This window comes from Lithobates pipiens, unplaced genomic scaffold (assembly GCF_037356315.1).
Source record: "Lithobates pipiens isolate NorthernLeopardFrog02 unplaced genomic scaffold, aLitPip1_a1.2 Scaffold_8, whole genome shotgun sequence".
NCBI lineage: Eukaryota > Metazoa > Chordata > Amphibia > Anura > Ranidae > Lithobates > Lithobates pipiens.
The window spans coordinates 221042636-221063308 of NW_027507903.1; the positions used below are offsets into that span (position 1 = coordinate 221042636).

The window sequence follows — 20673 nt, forward strand, 5'->3', positions numbered from 1 at the left end:
AAAGACCCCCAAACCATATATTTTCTGAAAGCACATGATCAGTAGAATAAAAAGAGGGTGCTACAGATTTTTTGGACCACGTGGTATTTGCGCAAATGTTTATCAAACCAAATATATTTGCAATAAATTCACTGAAACCATTATTAGCAGATAAAAACATAGCTAATTTTACAAAATTACTGCTAAATCCCTACTAAATGTCAAAACTTAACCTGTATGGGGTTAATAAATAACAAAAAAATTTAATTTTTACATTGCGCCTTTTTGCAAAATAGTGAAAATCGAAAGTACACAAAAATGTAAATATCCAAATTTCTCACAAAATCTGAAGGTTTTAATTTTTCTCTTACAGCTTTAAGAATTTGTGAAAGATCCCCAAAACCATATATTTTCTGAAAGCATATGATCTCTAGAATAAAAATAAGGTGCTACAGATTTTTTAGACCCCGTGGTATTTGTGCAAATGTTTATCAAACCAGTATAGTTGCAAAAAATACCTTAAATTGTTAGCAGATAAAAACACAGCTAATTTTACAAAATCCCTGCTAAATCCCTACTAAATATAAAAGCTTAACCTGTATTGAGTTAATAAATAACACATATTTGTACATTTTAAATTGTGCATTTTTGAGAAATAGTGAAAATCAGAGGTACGCAAACGTTTTAGAAAATCTGGAGGTTTTTCTTTTTCGCTTATAGCTTTCAGAATTTCAGAAAAGTCCCCCCAAACCATATATTTTCTGAAAACACATGGTAAAGGTGCTACAGATTTTTAAGGCAGCACGATATTTGTGCAAATGTTTATCAAAACAATATTCTTTAAGTGTACACCCATGGAGGGCCATGTTTACCCACACAGGAATGCACAGGTGTTCCATGCATCCCCATACAGGCAGTCCCATTTATGTCAATTGGGATGCAACGGCTGCACAGGCATAGCTGCTGTTCCCAAATTGACATCCGTGTGGCTGTGGGTACACAACCGAATGTAGATAGTGTGCGCTCAGGAACATGCATGTGGACCTATATGGATGTAAAATTGGGAGCAACAGCTCAGGTGCTGCATCCCAAATTACATCAATGGGACTGCATGCACAGAGATGTACGTAAAGCCTGTGCATCCCTGTAAAGGTACGCTGTGTATGCCCTGTGTGAACAAGGCCTTAGGCCCCTTTCACACAAGCACACCGATCGGATCTGCCTGTCTGTTTTTTAGGTGGGCCCAATCGGACCACCCAATGTTCTCTATAGAGAGGCTGATGTAAATAGACATTTGTCCATTTACACCTGTCTGCATTCGATCAAGTCCAGTCCACTAAAAACAGAGGGATGGGAGGGATCTAGCAGATCAGATGGTGTCCCATGGAACTGGACAAGCAGTCCATTTCCATCCGACCATCCCATAGAGAATACGAGCTGTGTCCGTGACCGCTCTGCATTAGCAGAGTGGACGCGGACCTGTCATCCGCCTGCTCAGCGGGGATTAGCAGACAGATCCCCACTGAGCAGGCAAATCTGCTTGACAGAGTCCGCTCCATGTCAAAGGGGTCTTACCGGTCTATTAGGGGTGCTGGGGCCCCGCCCCCTACAGGGTGCCAGACTCATACGTTTGAATTCATTTTTTTTTCAGCCACATGATTAGAACCTGAGTATCTAATTGGCTTGAAAAAGGTTGAGTTTGGGGCGCAGAGCATTGCATCCCAAACTCACCCACTTGTGAGACTAGCGAATTAATATTCGCTATTGTCTTCTGGCTTCTTCTCCTGGCCAAACAGGATGGATAGCATTGACCGAGGGGAGAAGCTGAGGATGCCGGTGAGGGGTGAGTGTGGTGGGGGGGGCGTCACCATGGAGGGGTGAGTGCGGGCGGACCTGGGGATTCTTACTATGTTTGTGTTTAAAAAATAATTTTTTTACTTTTTACATTTTTTTTGTTATTTTTTATTTTTTTCGTATTATTTTTTTTTTGGGGGGGGGCGGTGGGGGGTCTTTGGCTAGATATCAGAGGTCACAGACACCCATATTTATTTTTTTGAGACAGAGAAAGGGACTTAAGATAGTCCCTTTCTCTGTAGCACTTTACTTGAATGAATGAGGAATCTGTATAGAGATTCCATTCATTTAGAAAATGACAGTCTGATACATTGTAACACTCGTGGTTACAATTATCAGGTGTCAGTGGATATAGCAGCGATTGATGCCTATATCCATTGTGCAGGGGGTTGGTGAACACATTTACTAATGCCGCATACACACGATCGAATTGTCTGGTGGACTTGGTCCAGCAAACAATTTGGCAAACAATCCGCCGGACTTTATTACGAATGGACTTGGCCACACACGGACACTCCGGAAGTCCGGCGATTTCTAACGCGATGACGTACAGCAGGTACGACGGGACTAGAAAAAGGAAGTTCAATAGCCAGTAGCCATTAGCTTCCTTCTCGTACTTGCTTCAGAGCATGCGTCATTCTTAGTCCACCGGACTAGCACACTGACGAACGGATTGTCCGCTGAAAGCCAAGTCCGGCGGACAAATTTTGAGTCAAAACTACTTTCTAAGTCCGCCGGACTTTACGATGAAAAAGTCCGCTGGAGCCCACACGCGATCGAATTGTCCGGCGTACTGTGGTCGATCATGTGTATGCGGCATAAGTCCCACAAGCCCCAACTTCACCACCACAAGCACCGCTCCCCCCTCCCCCCTGCGCTCCCCAGCCTGACAGATTATAGAAGATCAGTGCAGGAAGAAGCTGCAGGTGGTGAGAAGGAAGGAGAGATGCCGCTCGGAGCAGCCATTAATCAGGGGTGTGGGGGCAGTTGGGGGGGTGATCTGACTAGTGGGGGGACACATCTGGGTCCACCCAAGCCCCATGCAGCACTTGAAGCCGGCGAGAGCGGCAGAGAAGGGATGCCGGCTAATGATGGTGGCTGCAGGGGTCTGGTTTAGGGGGTTTAGATTGGGTGGAGGCGAGATTAGTGCTGGGGGGAAGAAGGGGTGAAGGGAATAGGAAAGGAGAGGGGGCAGTTTAAGATAAAAGGGAGTGGCAGGAGGTGGAGTGGCAGGGGACAGGGAAGCGGTGGCATGGGTGGGAGGGGCAGTCACATTTAGGGTTAATAACTGAAGTGACCAGAAGTTTATAGCAGAGGGAGAAATGAGGTCCATACTCCATACGGGCTTGGCCACCTGCAGGCACTTCTGTAGGTCCATACTGTGTACGGACTTGGCACTAACACTAAAAGGGTTCATTTTGGAATGCAGGAATGATAGTTAAATACTGATTTCTTTCTAAGGGCATTATAATCTTTCTTACAGCACACATTTTATACATTAACCCCCAGGCTTTTCTGTCCTCCACTACCTCCTAGAGTTGCTTAACTTTATATTCATTATTTCGATGATGCTATCAATCTTGTTTTCTGTTGCCATCTTCTCCTTTTTCCTTCCATGTTTCCCAGCATCAGGGTCTTTTCCAATGAGTCCTCGCTTCGCATTACCGCATGAGTAACCTCATTGACCAAAGCGCCAGGCTTTTCTGTTCTCCACTACCTCCTGAACTTGCTAACTTTGTGTTCATTGTTTCCATTATGCTATCTATCCATATTGTTTTCTGTTGCCTTCTTCTCCTTTTTCCTTCCATGTTTCTCAGCATCAGGGTATTTTCTGATTAGTCCTTTCTTCGCATTAGTTAGCCAAAGTATTTGAGCTTCAGCTTCAGGATCTATACTTCCAGTAAATATTCAGGGTTGATTTCCTTTAAGATTGACTGGTTTGATCTTCTTGCTGTCCAGTGGGCTTTCAAGAGTCTTTTCCAACACCATAGTTCAAAAGCATAAATTCTTCGGCGTTCAGACTTCCTTATGGTCCAACTTTCACAGCCATAGGTTACTACTGGGAACACCATAAATTTGACTATATGGCACTTTGTTGATAGCGTGATATCTTGGTTTGCCATTGCTTTCTTCCCAAGAAGCAAGCATCTGCTTGGAGCCTAGGAAGATAAAATATGTCACTGTTTTCATCTCTTCTCCTTCTATATGCCAAGGAGTGATGGTGATCTTAGTTTTCTTAATGTTCTATTTCAGGCCAGCTTTTGCGCTCTCCTCTTTCACCTTCATTAAGAGACTATTTAGTTCTTCTTATCCCTCTGCCATTAGTGTGGTATTGTCTGCATATCTCAGATTGTTGATATTTCTCCCGGCGATCTTAATTACGGGTTGTGATTCATTGATACCAGGCATTTTGCATTATGTGCTCTGAATATTAGTTTAAAAAGTAGGGTGACAATATAATGTACATCCTTGCTGCACTCCTTTCTCAATTTTGAACAAGTCAGTTGTTCCATGTCCTGTTCTAACTGTTGCTTCTTGACTTGCATACAGGTTTTTTCAGAAGACAGGTGAGGTGGTCTAGTATTCCCATTTCTTTCAGGATTTGCCACATCTTGTGATCCAAACAATCAAAGGCTTTACTGTAGTCAGTAAAGCAAAAGTAGAAAAGCATTCTTCTCGAACTCCCTTGCTTTCTCCATGATCCAGCCAATGTTGGCAATTTGATCTTTAGTTCCTCTGCCTCTTCGAAATCCAGCTTGTACTTGTAGCTCTCGGTTCACATGCTGCTGAAGCCTAGCTTGTAGAACTGTCAGCATAACTTTGCTAGAATGTGAGATGAGTGTGATCCTAAGGTAGTTTGAACAATCTTACAGAGATATGTCTTCTTAAATACATAAACATTTTAATTAAATTATAACGTTACCTCAATAAAAGTGACCACATTTCATTTACATCACTTTTTACCTCATTAAAATGTTTTTAACATACTTTCTAAACTGAGCATTACTCTCTTAAAAGAAATATATAGGTCTTTCAAGGTCTTTTAGATTAACATTTTGAAAAATCAACTTTAAAAAAAAAGTAATGATATTAAAATGGGTCACTGTTTTACAACTTGTTTCTGTATAGAATGTTTAATTTTATATCTGTATGAGGGCAGTAATATTTGCTCAACTTATGGAGTATCTACATCCACCTTTGCAGTGCCACATGATTGTGCTTTATTGCTCCTTCTTACAGTGCAAGTCAATAATAGAAAAAAATAATAAACAATGTCTGAGATCAACTTTGCCTTTACTTTGTTTCAGCTGGAGCACAGCCAATCAGATTTTACATTTTCTTTTTCTAAGTTGCTTGGAAAAAATTAAGGATAAAAATGAATTGGTTGGGCAATGGCACCGATTGAAATAGAACTTGCCTCAGGCAATTTTTGTTAAGTCACCCAATAATCATGCTATTCTAAAAATCCCTATAACTATTAAATATGTGGAAAAGTAAGTTTATGAACTGTGAAGGCAATGTTATGAATTATTAAAATAAAGGACATCTAGGGTCACAGCATATATATTCATTTTAACTTCAGCATTGTACTAGCAATACAAACAATAGTTGCTAATAAGAGGCTTTGCAGCTTCTCTTCTGCTATTTACTTTCAATTTTTAAGGACTACATATCCCATGGCACCATACTGCCTGTAAGCATTTGTTCCTGGACTGACTCTGCCTTCTGAAATCCCTCCTCTTGGCCCCTTGGTAATTAAGAGGACAGGCTTTGAGAAATGTGCAGCACAGCAGTGCCTACTCACAGGGCATAGTGAATAGGTATCACAGATTTCAAATAAGTAAATGTGTGGGGATCTTCACAAAGTAAATTTGAAAACTTTAAGATCATTCAGATTAATTGTTAGTAGGCTAAAAATAATTGGAATACGATGTGAAAATGAATATATGATTTTACATTTTGACCACAGACACACTTTAATTAATTACCTACTGGGCACTTTCATCCCCTTCCTGCCCAGGCCAATTTTCAGCTTTCAGTGCTTCCGCACTTTAAATGACAATTGTGCGGTCATGCTGTACTTATATGAAATGTGTATCTTTTTTTTCACCCAAATAGAGCTTTCTTTTGGTGGTGTTTAATCACCACTGGATTTTTATTTTTTCCTAAACAAACAAAAAAAGACCGAAAATGTTGAAAAAAAAAAGGTTTTTCTTAGCTTCATTTTGCAAACAAATAATTTTTCTCCTTCACTGATGTGCACTGAAGAGGCTGCACTGATGGGCACTGATGAGGTGGCACCAATGAGGCCACACTGATAGGCACTGATAAGGCTGCACTGATGGGCACTAATAGCTGGCACTGATAGGCAGCACTGATTGCCACTAATAGGCAGCACTGATGAGGAGGCACTGATAGGCAGCACTGATGGGCACTGATAGGCAGCACTAAGGGGAACTGATAGGCAGCACTGATGAGCACTTATAGGCACTGTTGGGGCTGCACTGATCATCAGAAACTGATGATCAGTGCTTTGATTATCAATGTAGATGTCCCCTGTCAAACTTGCCAGTTAATGGCTCTCCTCTCCTCACGTTGTGACAGCGCTTGAGAAAAGAAATGTAGATAACCAGAAAGTGTGTTTAGATTGTAATCAGCTATGATTGGGCACAGCTGATCACACGGTAAAAGGCTGTTGGGATTGGGCCTTTACCCTGATCTATGATCAACTGTGTCCAAAGGACACAGCAATCACAGATCGTGCCAGATGCATGCCACGGCGAGTGCATGGGGGGGTGGGGGGGGGGGGGATGGTTTTAGGAGAATGTTAACAGAGGCCCTACCAGGACTGGACAACTGCACTGTAGCCATCATTCGGCTTTAGCTTGGTCAAGAAATGGTTAAACTCTGTAACAATAACTTAATATTTGTATGTAACATATGTTGTTGCTCTTGTGTTGCCCTACACCATTGCTTATGTGGAGAACAAAAACCATAGAAAGACATCAATAAGAGTTAAAGAAGAAATTCAGCCATTGGTAGGTTATGCATAGTCACACCTTGGACAAATACCTTGCCCCTGGAAGCTGCAAATCACTGAGGTAGACACCACTACTCCAGTGATCTACACTTGCTTCCAGGTCCTGTGCTTAGCAGTTGCCTGATGCATTGTAAATACAGGAGATCAGCTGCTCAGCATAGAAGCCACTCAGAGAATGTCTTTGCATTTTCTAAATGAATGCAAAGCAGTCTCTGATTGGATGAGGTAGCCATCACTGCCCTGCCCCTCCACCTCATACAATGAGACAATGCTTTGCATTAATTCAAAAAATGCAAAGCATTCTCTGAATGGTGCCCATACTGAGCAGGCGACCTTCTGTGTTCACAATGCAGGAACGCAGCCACTGGACCCAGAAGCAAGTAAAGATCACTGAAGTAGCATTGTCAGCTTCAGTGATTTTTAGCTTTCAGTGGCATCAGCCAGGAATGTCACATACATAATTACAGTGGCCAAGCTGGCTCAATATAACTATGTATAACATGACAATGCCCAGAATCATTCTTTAACTTGAAAGAGCTTGCATACAGTAGACATCTTTGCAACTTTCACAGAAGAAATAAGGGTGATAAGGGTGAAGGGTTTCTTCTGCAGAAGCTAGTTGCTTGGCTGTTATCCTGACACTGGCTTTAAAGACTTCTGGGTCACAAACTTGGAATAAGTATTCAAACAAATAAAGTCAAAGAAATTGTTGGTCACCTTAGATCCTCTGTTTTCCATACAGTTTCTATCTTAGCCCTTGTACACACGGTCAGATACTCCGACGGAAAATGTCTGATCGTACCGTGTTGTCGGATAATCCGACTGTGTGTGGGCTCCATCGGACTGTTTCGTCAGAATATCCGACGGACAACGTGTTAGAGCTGGGCTATAAAACTTTCCGACAACATGGTCCGATCTGACTTTTTCCGATTGTGTGTAGAGAATTCCGATCGGACAAAGTGCCACACATGCTCAGATCAAATTCCTAGACCAAAGCTATTGGCTACTAGCCTGAACGTAGTCCCGTTGTAACGAAATTTCGCCATCACGTTCTGAACGATTGGATTTTCCTAAAACTTTGTCCGACCGTGTGTATGCAACACCAGTTTCGGACAAAATCCGTCAGACAAAATCCAACGTCCGACCGTGTGTACAAGGGCTAAGAATAATTCAACATCAGTTTTAAAAAGTCATGGTGATATCTGATGTATCTGAGCTACTATGTTGAAGATATCTACTGTCAGTAGAGACTGTCATTAGACAGTTGCAGTTATGGTCTAACCTCATTGGCCTTACTGGCAATTCAGTATCCAGTTATGATGATCAGATAATTCATCAGCCTTAGAAGTTAAGTGTTTTTTTAGTACACAGGGTAAAAATGAGCTAATGTGAAATGACATACTGCCCTTTTATGGGAATCTCAGATATCAATTCAATTAAGTGAAAAGTATACGTCCTAAACAATTTCCAATACCGTTACAGTAATATAAGTTAAACATATCCCTGAGAATCAAAGGAACCATATGTTGTTTGAAATAGTTGTCTCTACTTGGGCTAATCTTAAATTATACACATTATTTTGAGATATATTTATCCATAAGCCTGTAGGGCTAACAAAATGAAAAATAGTCTGCACTGAAAAGATAGCATCTCCTAAAACATGTATACTAGTAGACAGGGCTGTGATGGGGTGATATGAGCTTAGGCAATATCATTACTCATTTCAGCAGAAGTTAACAGCATGAAGATCACATATCACATTCATTTACTGTTTGTTTTGAAACAAAAGTGATCATCCTCTGCATCAACTGTGTCTTTTCTTATGGCCAGATGGTTTGTGTAGTAACTTAAATAAATTATCAAAACTCTGCTACAATAAAACCTGTGGCTTAAAAAAATAAAAAATAAATGATCCCTTTTTAAAAACAGAATATTTTTCTAAATACCTATCCACATTGAAGTATTTTTCTTGATATTCAGAATTGGTAATGATCTAATCTGGCCAGGATTTGATTTGTGGGGGGTTCCTACCTAAATTCTGTGAAACCCAAACTTAGCTATATGCTTCATTGAAGTCCTTAAGGGGATGCATCTTGATACAAATTTTTTGAAATTTCTAGGGAAAATAAAAACCACTTTGAAAATCGAATTCTCCGTATGATTCCTTGATTCTGCATCATAACTCTACTATATGCCGCAGACTAACATAGGAAGTAAGTATACTCCTTAGCTCCATATAGTGGCCGTAACGCAGTATTTTCCCCATTCACAATGAATGGCAATAACTTTGCAGAGAACATAGCTAGAGAACAATTAATTCTGCTCATTTGCATTAAATAAATTTACCTGCAAGTTTGATGGAGCAACAGCTATGTGATTTATTTTGTTTTTAAATGCACCCCTTAGTATAATATTGTATGGCCCACAAACTGTTGAGGAAAATATATAAATTTACTGCCCTCTGTATTTCACCGGCTTTGTTTAATTAAAGTTGTACTAAAGACAAAATCAAAAATGACATAGTAGATACAGTTTGTCCTATATAAGGGTATATTTCTCAGCTAGGGTGACAATTGGCATAGCATATTTGTTATATATTTCCCAAGGAATACTCATTATTGTGTGTATGAAAGAGTTTAACTCAATACTGACTGATTATCTCAATCAGTATTTGAATCAGTCACACCAATCAGTGCATAAATGCTTTTAAAAAAAATCCTTAAAATGGACCTATTACAGATTTACCCAAGAGCCAGCTAGATCCAAGTTAAAGAAAGCCATTCTGGTCAAAGCTACTGGTCTTATCAGGCACACATATTTTTAAAAATTAAATAGAAGTGAGTCAGGAAGTCTTGGGTATTTAGCCTTGCTTGTGGGTGAGAGAGCAGAAGGTAAGTATGATAGTGAGGGATGGACTATAAGCTATTAAGTGAACTTGTTATTAGTGTCCTAAATGTGAATATTACAGGTTAATAGTTACATAGTTACATAGGCAGGTTGAAAAAAAGACACAAGTCCATTTAGTTCAACCAAAAAAAATAAGAAAATACAATCCCATATACACAATCCTTCACCCACAAGTTGATCCAGAGGAAGGTGAAAAACCCCAGAAAAGCATGATCCAATTTGCTACAGCAGGGGAAAAAATTCCTCCCTTATCCTCCGAGAGGCAATCAGATTTTTTCTGGATCAACTTTAAGATTTTAATCAGATTTTAGCTATCTCTCTGATCTAAAACATTTATACGAAGGTTGACATTCTACAGAAATTATATTTTTATATTTATTGTAATCTAATAATAATCTATAATCATAGTTTTGTGTCCATTACAAGATATAAATGCATCACTATAGAGTATTGACATATGATTTACAGTGACACCATTTCTTATTTAAAGCTGTGAATAAGCAGAATGCCGGCATGGCAGAGGAGCTTTCAAAATGAATTGTCCCTACACAAAATTAGTTGTAATTATGAAAACTTGTGCTTGTAGAGCATTTTATTTTTCCACAGAGATCATTTTTTACCTAAACTCCTGGGATGTTCATTATTATAATTGGGTCTCTTTCTCTGTGATGCAAAGCCCTGCTATTTCATCACGTATGTGCTTGATCTACCGCCTCTTTGGTCATGAATCATGATACAGATGTTCGAGGTCATGCACCATATGTATATAAGAGGCTTAGCCATCTCTTTAGTAACCACAGAAATATCCATTCTTCTTAAATTTATTTTATATGAAATATATTAAAATAACGAAGCTCTTTAATGAGTAGTATTCATTTTGCATATTTCTGCACAACAGGCAGAGCTGACAACACAGCCATCCAATTATTTCTATGTTATGTATGTACCTAGTTATATGTTGCACTGCTAAAACCTAAATTAAATGCAACAAAAAGTATATAATTTTTTATCAAATTAATTGTCTATTTATCATTTCTGGTTTGCTCTGCACTGGAGTGGTTTTACAAGATTTTCCAATGATAAATCTGAATTACAATCAACATTGTCTTTTAAGCACTGCCCCGTGAGAGATAATAGTGTAGCTTTCTAATTGGCTTTGCGCAAGCCTGCAGTATGACTGATTTTAGCTGTAGCACTGCCATCCTTCCTTCCACCAGCACTATTATCTCAGAGTGACACTTCCATTACTCTGAACGGAGAAAGATGAACGTCACCTGTCAGAGGCTGGTTAATTGTGTTGCTAGATGTATGTTACTGGGGCGCAGCTTGGACATTTATGAACATAACTGCTTCCTCTGATGTTTGCCATTCTTCACCGATCAATACCGTTCGTATGGTAAGCGCATAATTGAGTGCAGGTATTTACCACCAAAGTCTGACAATGAGCCCACTGCTTGATTCCTGCTGTCCATATGCTTGGCACAAATGAAAAGATTTTTTTCTTTTTGATTGCATGCTACTTTGGGAAAATAGCACCTTCATTTACAAGTTTCATTTGTTTTTGCAGATTAATGGCCAGGATATCCAGAACAGAGAGGAGGCAGTGATTTTACTTTCCAGTGATGAATGTAGGAAAATTGTCCTTCTGGTAGCAAGGCCAGACATACCGGTTAGTAGAGATTCATGACTAAATAAAACAAGGAAAGCTCTGAAGTTCTTTGTAAAAAAAAATATTTTTTACTTTGTGGTTCCCTTTTTGTCCAGATGATGTTTTACTGATTTTTTTTGGTTTGGAATTCCATTGTTAGCACTAATAGTTGTGGCACCAAAGACCACATATTAGAATATTTTAATAGCTTGTCCAAAAAAAGCAATATAATAAAAGGATGTTCTATACTTAATATAAAAGACATAAGTTAAAACAAAAATGAAAACCGTTCTATAGCATCTGAGAACTGGATGTGTCTGATTTACTGAGGCTGAAAACGTGTGATCTACAGTAAATGCTTGCCCTTTGCTTTACCAACAACCCAGAGTGATCCTGATCAGAAAGATAACAGGCATAAACTGTGTGCAAAAATAATAGGAAAAACACTGAATAGTGTAATACGTGTAGATCATAAAATTATCCATCTGCTACAGTACGAAACATTCCTCCTTAACAAGAATAAGCTACAGTATCTACACAGCTATTTATTAGGATTCATACTGCAGCATTAAAGAGGTTGTAACTCTAAAAAAAAGTAATTATGTTCCTTTAAAGCAGGTTAAACAGCATAGTGCTTATGCTTTCTTCTGTCCCTTTCTATGCTGTAAAAAACATGGTTGATTATCCATGTTCCCGAGTTACCCTATGTAGGATTACTAACAGCCCCTCTGTTATACCAAGGTATACTACACAGTGTAAATGTTTTCTTTTAATATGATGGCACTAAATACCTACTTTTAGATCGCCCCTGTGCAGTCACATGACCTCCTGCAGCTCTCCTTCCCCGATGTAAGAGCTTCAGCAGGAGGGGCTAAGTGGATATCACAGTGGTCATGTGACCTCCTGGCTGATGTCAGAGGTGGATCTCAGTCCCTCCTGCTGTAGCCCTTAGATCAGGGGAGAAGAGAGATGGGAGGTCACATGGCCACATAGAGGGGATATGAAATAAGGTAATTATCTGTGTAATTTTAAACAAACATTTAATCTGTGTAGTAGATCTTGCTATAGGGGGGCTGACAGTAATCTCACTCTGACTTTATAACCACTTTAAGTAAATAGACTACACCAACCATTCAATATTCTCATTTCCAAGCTAAACTACAAATATTTCAGTGGGAAGCAATTTCATTGTGCATACTAAATCTTCACATTTTCCTATGTTCTTTTTTTTTTTTTTTTTTTTTATAAATTCCATCCACCATATGTTGATGACAGTGTATTCTGTATAAAAACAAAACTGTAGCTAAACACAAACAAGAATACTTTCAATAAGACACAAGACTTATCAATATGAAAAGATGATAAATAAGGGTCTCCCCTAATGCACATAATCATTAGACATATGCATTCGTTTTCGTCAGAATTTTGGGTATTTTCGTTATTGTTTTAACAAACAATAACGAACGTGCAGAATCCAAAAAAACAAAAGATCCGACATAAACAAATGCTTTATTTTCGTTTTTGTTGTGACAACAGTTCGATATAGATAGGAGATTCGACATGACACTGACAATAGCAATCTGTGTCCATCGAACCTATGATAGAATGTGCCTAACCTTAGCTCTATTAGTCCAGGATTATTCTACATAGAGAGAAAAGATTCGACATAGAGAGAAAAGATTTGACATTATAGAGACAATAGCAAAAAAAGGTCGAATGTGCCTAACCTAACTCTATTAGTCCAAGATTATTCCACATAGAGAGAAAAGATTCAACGAAGCAGTCACTGCGAGTGGACATTTATGGTCAAATGCTTCGCCCATAGGCTATAGAAGAGCCTATATGTCTAATAATCATTGTAAATAGTGTTTATTAAATTGTAATATGAGCGAAACAATGCTTCTCAGCATTTGTGATTATCTTGAACATAAGCATGCAGATTTATTAAGCCTACAAAAATCGTACAATTCATTGAATGCCTTTAAAAAAAGAATGGGAATCATGGATCAACAAGTGATGTGTCCAGCGCCTGTGACATACTGCCTAGCTTTCTTACATTTATCCAATACTTGTAGTACTGCTGTGTACTTCACAGTGGTCTGTAGCCAGTTGCCATGTTTGCAGCTCTGTAACCCTGTACTACTATGTTTTTTTATTTCACATATCTCCACTTTCACATCCTACAATGGTGGTTTTCTTGGAATTTGTATTTGCCTTCAAGATTCAATAAAAATGTATTGACAAAAAAAAAATCTTACAATGCATAAGTCATTATGAATTCATAAGACATAAACCTAGTCTCCTAAATTGTGTGATTCCCTGCAGATCAGACAGATCCACATGCAGATATTCAGGAGGTCCAAAATGTGATGGATCAGTTATTCTCCTGATTTAGTCATCCCTAATTGTAAATACTTGTATTCTGGTCACAATCTATCTTAAAATACTTGCATTTGATGAGCATAATTTTGTTATGTCAATAAAATAATCAATACTGTTAAAATAAATCTCAGTGCAGCCAGTAAATATAGACAGATCATGTGATAAACAATAACGCTTAATTTAATCACTTTGGTAAACTATATACAGGTCATATATTGATAATTATGTCATATACTGCATATAGACACTGATATATACTAACAGAATAATTTTTTATGTTTTATTGCTAAATAAGGGACATGTAAGCAGTTTAAAATGTTTGTCGTACAGATAAATTTTTTGCATGTTGCTTGCAGTGGCAAAATTTCCAGGGTCTCAGCAGTCGCACTTGCGACTGGACCCTTGAGTTCCGCCACTGTAGGGGGCCCGCTGCCACCCGGGAGATAGTGCACTCACTGGTTATTCACGGGCACACAGTCCCCGCCCCCTCCACCCATCCTGTCCACCCGCTCCACCTATACTCTCCGTCCGCACTTACGGGCACACTACACAGTCCAATCCCTCTCAGCCTTCCCTCATGGGCACAGTCCCCGCCTGCTCTGCCCTTCCTCTTCGTCTGCTCCACCCATCCTCCCTGCCCGCTCTCACAGGCACACTGCACAGTCCTTGCCCTCCCCGACCGCACTCACAGTTACTCACAGGCCATCCTCTCTGCCCACCCAAGCAAGACCTAGCAAGGAGGGGGAAGCAAGTGATCTGCGAGTAATCTGCAAGTGAGTGGCACTGATCCCATCCCTAATATCAACATTGCTACTGATTCCAGCCCACACCACTACCACTACTGCCACTGATTTCCCCCCACCACCACTACTGCCACTGATTTCCGTCCCCACTACTGCCACTGATACCCCCACCACCACTACTGCCTCTGATCCCCCCACACCACCACTACTGCCACTTATACCCCCACCACCACTACTGCCACTGATACCTCCCACCACTGACACTCCCACCACCACTACTGCCACTGATTCCCCCACACCACCACCGCTACTGGACTTGGGACACCCATTATCACTACTGCCACTGATTCCCCCCACCACCACTACTACTGCCACTGATACCCCCACCACCACTACAGCTACTGATTCCCCCACCACCACTACAGCTACTGATTCCCCCACCACCACTACAGCTACTGATTCCCCCATCACACCATCATCACCACTAGCGCCACTGATATCGGTCATATATCTTACCTTTGCTGCAATATTAAGCTGAAACACCTATCCGGCTGTAGTACCCCCCAGCATACTATACTATACTACAATGACTTGCAAGGAAGATTATGCAGTAGGAGCATCAACAACTGGTCACCAGGGAAAACATGTAGACCACAGAGGGTGCAGCCTACCACACACCCTCTCCTGCCCATGACTGCACTGAACCCTGGGCACCTGTTCTGTATCTCCCTTGTCCCTGTCCGGCACTCAGTGGTATCTGCACAGGAGATCTGGCCTGTGGAAGCTACTGGGAGATAAGCTATTACCTGTAAATGCAGAAGCTGGACTTCAGTGTTACCAAGTGATAGTGGTGAGCAGGGAGCAGTAGACCTGAGCCAGAGGTAGTGAAACTGAGTTCCCCCTAGTTCCTGCTGAAAAAAAAGCCCTGCTTAGAACAGATATTCAAACGGGTCTTCACGTGGGCAACACCCAAGTACACTGAGTAGAGTTAAATAGCTTTCCCAGACATGACCTCAGAGGAAGTGTCTAGCGGCACTTCTTGCAAAAACCTAACAAGGGCAACGGGACGAAATCTAAACACTGGACTGGAAAAGACCTAGGGCAGGTTCAAAAACAGTTGCACAGTGGAACAGGAATCAAGCATGGGACCCAGGTACAAAGCATCAGACTGGTCCTGAAGCTGCAACATGAACCTCTTTGGACAAAGACAGGATGGCTTTGGAGACTGGGTCATGGATCATGAGGGTGTAAAAGCCAAAATGGCATACCACTACTCAACCTCTGATCATTCAGTCCTCTGGACTTACAGTAGGTCTGTAAGTGCACCCAGATGTGTGTGAATGGGCTGTGAAGTATTTAACCATTTATTTCTCTGTGCCTATGACTGCCATGCAGGTCTACAATATTTTCAGCGGTGGTGTAATTTCTAAGCTTTTTGTGATATCCAGGGAGATACAGAACAACACACTGATTCCAGGCCAAATTTGTTTTACTGGCATTAGAGTTGAAGTAATTTCAGCATTTTCCAGCACATTTAGCTTTGATGTTAAGATTAAAATGAATACAGAATATGAGTGGTTTTGTCGCTAACCACTTTCTACCCTGCAGTAGAGCTGACACTAGCAGGATCACAGAGCAGTTACACATTTACTACTGTTTATTGATACTTTAATATCTTTCAATGTGTTATGGGATCCAAACATTATCAACAATTGAGTCTTATTGTTTATATGAGGGATGAAAGGCAGTGGAGATGAATATGTTATCTGTCTTATTTTGGTGCAAAGCAGAGTGTTTCAAAAGAGTCATTATGATGAAAGGAAGTGGTCAGGCATTTCTATTAGTGCCTACGCCACATTACCATGTGTTAGTACTAATGTGATGTACTAATGTATTCTTTACAGCTGGATGAAGGGTGGCTTGATGATGAAAGGAATGAATTCTTGGAAGAGTTAAACATGCAGATGCTGGAGGAACAACATAATGAAACAATACAGTACTCTGCTAATGAAGTGCAACAGGTACAAATGATTACATTTCTAATGTAACACACATTATTAAACATGCAATATAATAATTATATTAATTTTGTTTTTCTTTTATATAGTGGGAGATGGAATTTTCTAGCTCTTATAAAACTTCCCCTTCACTAAACAGCTATACTTGCAAATATGTTGTGCTATAGCAACTCCTAATAACACATAGCCTAAAGCATTCTGTGGATTAATAACTTTTTTCACATTTGGACAGGATTTGTCTGTCTTTCTGCATTGAAACCACTATTGAAATTATCTACATTGCTCATAATCAGGACCGAAATCTAAATTTAGTTTTGAAGGGATATTCATGTAATAAAAAAAAGGAAGACATAGCTAAACTAAGCTATAGCAGATAAAAGCAATAGAAGATTTAAAAATCCAATGTATTTTTTACCTAATTATTTTGATATGATCATTTGGTACTGGAATAAAACCACTTCAATACAGGGCACGTTATCCCCTCCCCAGTCCAATTTTCTGCTTTTAGCTCTGTCGCATTTTGAATGACAGTTGTGCGGTCATGCAACACTGTACCCAAACGACATTTTTATCATTTTTCCCCACAAATAGAGCTTTCTTTTGGTGACACTTGATCACCACTGGGGTTTTTATTTTTTGCACTCCAAATAAAAAAAGACCAAACATTTTGAAAATGTTTTTTTCCATGTTTCTGTTACAAAACTTTGTAAATAAATATTTTTCCTCCTTCACTGATGAGCACTGATGAGGCTGCACTGATGGGCACTGACGGGGTAGTACTGATTGTCACTGATGATGATGTACTGATATGTAGCACTGATGGGCACTGATAGGCGGCACTAATAAGCAGCACTGATAGGTAGCACTGATATGCAGCACTGATTGGTACTGATAGGTGTCACTGAGGGCCACTGATAGGTGGCACTTATAGGCACTGATAAGTGGCACTGATGGACACTCATAGGTGGCACTGATGGGCACGTATAGGTGGCACTGATGTGTGGCACTGATGGGCACTGATAGATCGCACTGATAGGCAGCACTGATCAAGGGGCACTGACAGGCAATCGCTAATGGGCACAGAGTGCCATCCTAATGGGTACTGATTGGCATCCCTGGTAGGCTCACCTGGTGGTCTCCAGCGGGCATCCCTGGTGGTCTCCAGTGGGCAATCCTGGTGGTCTCCTGTGGGTATCCCTAGTGGTCTCCAGTGGGCATTGAGCACTGATAATCAATGCGCTGATTATCAGCATAGACACCCCCTGTCAGAGAAGCAGCTGATTAGTTCTCCTCTACTCGCGTGTAAAAGAAGAAAACTGCTCTGTATACCTAAACCCTTAAACTAAGCCGCAGCTCAAAACATTGAACAGTGCCGTGATGTCAGCACGCCACTCCTTCTGACACGTTTCATTACAAGTTGTCCTGGGCACGCGTCTGTCAGTGCAAGTGGAGAAAAGGCTGATAAATATCTCTTCCTGGTTACCATGTGATAAGCTGTGATTGGACACAGCTGCTCACATGGTAAAGAGCCTATGTCAGAAGCTCTTTACCAGGATTGGAGATGCGATGTGTCAGAATGCACCACCGATCGGCATGCTGCGCACCCCCTCCACGGGTGCACAATTGCAGCTTATCCTGCTGGACATCATATCATGTCAAGTCAGGATAACTTAACCACTTTGTGGCCTTCCTTTTGTTATAGTGTGGGCAGAAAGTTGTTATTAGTGCTGTCATTAAATAGTACTATTGAGGTATTAGTTTAAGTCTAAATAAATTATTCAGTAAAATGGTTTGTATCTTCAGTACATCTGAATGAAAAACTCTTTAGATCAGACATGGGGTATGCCTCTCTTCAGAAAAGCCACTAAAGGGGAACAAAAGAAAAGGATAATTTTTCATATCCCTTTTCTTCTGCAGACACAAATAAACTTAATTCTGAGGCACATACAATTCCTTTATGCAACTTTTTTTCCACTATAAACAAGGCTTTTCTTGCAGGATTTTTAACCATACAGAACAATCAAATGGCCATGGTTTACATTGTCAGTGGCAATCAGTCATTCATAAATCCAACTTGCATTTTTTCTTCTTCAAATTCTCATACTCTTTCTTCATTCCGCTTTTTCAGATTATCTTCACACACTGCCCAAGCCAAACAGTAATTTATATAATCATTACATATACTGTATATATAAATATGTGCTATTTGTTCCATTACTGCAGAGCTTCTTACTAACTTCACTTTCTTAGTCCCCTATTACAAGCACTTGGACTAAGTGCCAAGCCAGATTTTTGCCTCTATATCTGGTCTGAGCAGCCAGAAAGGGAAAAAATAAGGCTGTGGATTGCACAAGTTTGCCAACCGACCTGAAGGAGCCTCTGTGGCTTCCATACATATGGATTTATAGCACTCAGGTTCACATTAGGCAATGCTCTAAGACACCACTACCACTTAAAAGATGGTGGAAACAATAAATTGTATTTAATCATGTAAAACTCTTTACTTTTGCCAAAAAAATGACTTAAACTCCCAGAACAGTATATATTTTCTGAAAGCAGAGTTTCTGTAGGATAAAAAAGATGATGCAAATTGTTATGTCACATATTTTCACAACTGTTTATTAAAGACGGATTTCCAGGAAAAAAAATATAATAAAATACATTTTAGTGCAAATATACACAATATAATACCCATTTTTTTGGTAAAATAGAAAGAGTACACAGATGCCCAACATGCCAAATTGCGTGCGCCTGTGATATCGAACTACTGTGCTCCAAAATCGACATAGATGATGCTTTAAACTCTTTTACAGCTCATAAGTTTAGAGTAAACCAAGAGCTCTTGTGCTACAATCATTGCTCTAACTTCAACCAGTGATATGCCACGCGTGTGGTGCAACCACGGTTTACATACCCGGGGCAACGGGGTTTACGCAAATTTATCATTTTTTTTCTTTTACTTGATTGCTATCACAAATGGGTTAAAGAGGATGTAAACCCACTCTTATCATTGCTAAACTACTGCCAAAGTGCTTATCTCTAATTCTATACATGCCTCCTGCATACTCCAGATTCTGTGGGCGGTTCTGTTTTCTGGAGCTTGGTGGATGAAGCCTTGATGTCAGTAGACTCCCCACCACCCTCTACACTCCCCTTGGCAACATATATTTTCTCCTGTGTATTTCTTACACTGAACTTCTGCTGGTCTCATGGATTATGCCCCATGATCACTAACATCCAGTCAAACGACTTTTCCATTCAAACTGCAGCATAATATAAAGGTGAAAAGGTCCTGTTGAAAACAAGGTACTTTTTCCTCACTATAAGTTTTGCTGCAGTTAAAAATGTTGCAGAATGCAAGATAATGTATCCAGTGTGAACAGTCCAAAATGAATGGTCAGGATAAAGCACCTTGCACAGTTTAACGCTCTTCAGTTAACACGTACGTATATGTAACTGGATTTCTTGAAAAACGTGCCTACTGCTATAATAATCCAAATCCCCACAGGAAACCAGTCATGTAGCCAATGATCGCATAAAAAAAGCTATTGACAGGCCTGCTCTGCCTGAACATAATTTCCCTAAGTTCCAAGTCCCTTCAGCAAAGGCCACATGACCAGGGCTTTGGGCATCCATGAGAGATGAAAACTGGTGATTTTAACATTAGATACATTTCAAGCATATTCTGACATCTGAGTGAATATTACAATATACACCTGATTGAGTATTCAAATATGAAGAAGATGTTTTAAAGTGTACGTCATCAGGTCCACATAAACAACAAGGTAAATGAACTGCTGCCCTCCCCAGCTTCACATACACACCTTTCCTTTGCTGTCTGGTAAATACCCAATACTTCTCCCAGGATGCAACCAACCACCAGGCCCAAAAATTGTCAAGTCATGGCAAGGGAAAAATTCATTAACCTGGTGTAAATTCCAACACCATCTGATAACGAACGTATATAGAAACAGGGCTGCCAGATCTGATTAGTGAGCAGGGCAGCAAGGGAGCATTGTAAAGGTGAGTATCAGTCGGTGGTTGTGAATTCCTTTAACCAAAAACTTTCACTTCACCCTGAATAACTATTTTAAAGTTCCA

The 20673-nt window shown here is 40.0% G+C and overlaps 1 protein-coding gene across 2 annotated transcripts in view; it reads left to right on the plus strand.

Moving 5' to 3' along the window:
* The window catches only part of PDZRN4 (PDZ domain containing ring finger 4), a 253740-nt gene that overhangs the window by 229197 nt on the left and 3870 nt on the right, over window positions 1–20673 (plus strand). For both annotated transcript variants that reach the window (XM_077472343.1, XM_077472344.1), the window contains exons 6-7: window positions 11349–11450; window positions 16459–16575. In XM_077472343.1, coding sequence (XP_077328469.1) covers window positions 11349–11450; window positions 16459–16575 — 219 coding nt within the window. The remainder of the gene's footprint in view (window positions 1–11348; window positions 11451–16458; window positions 16576–20673) is intronic.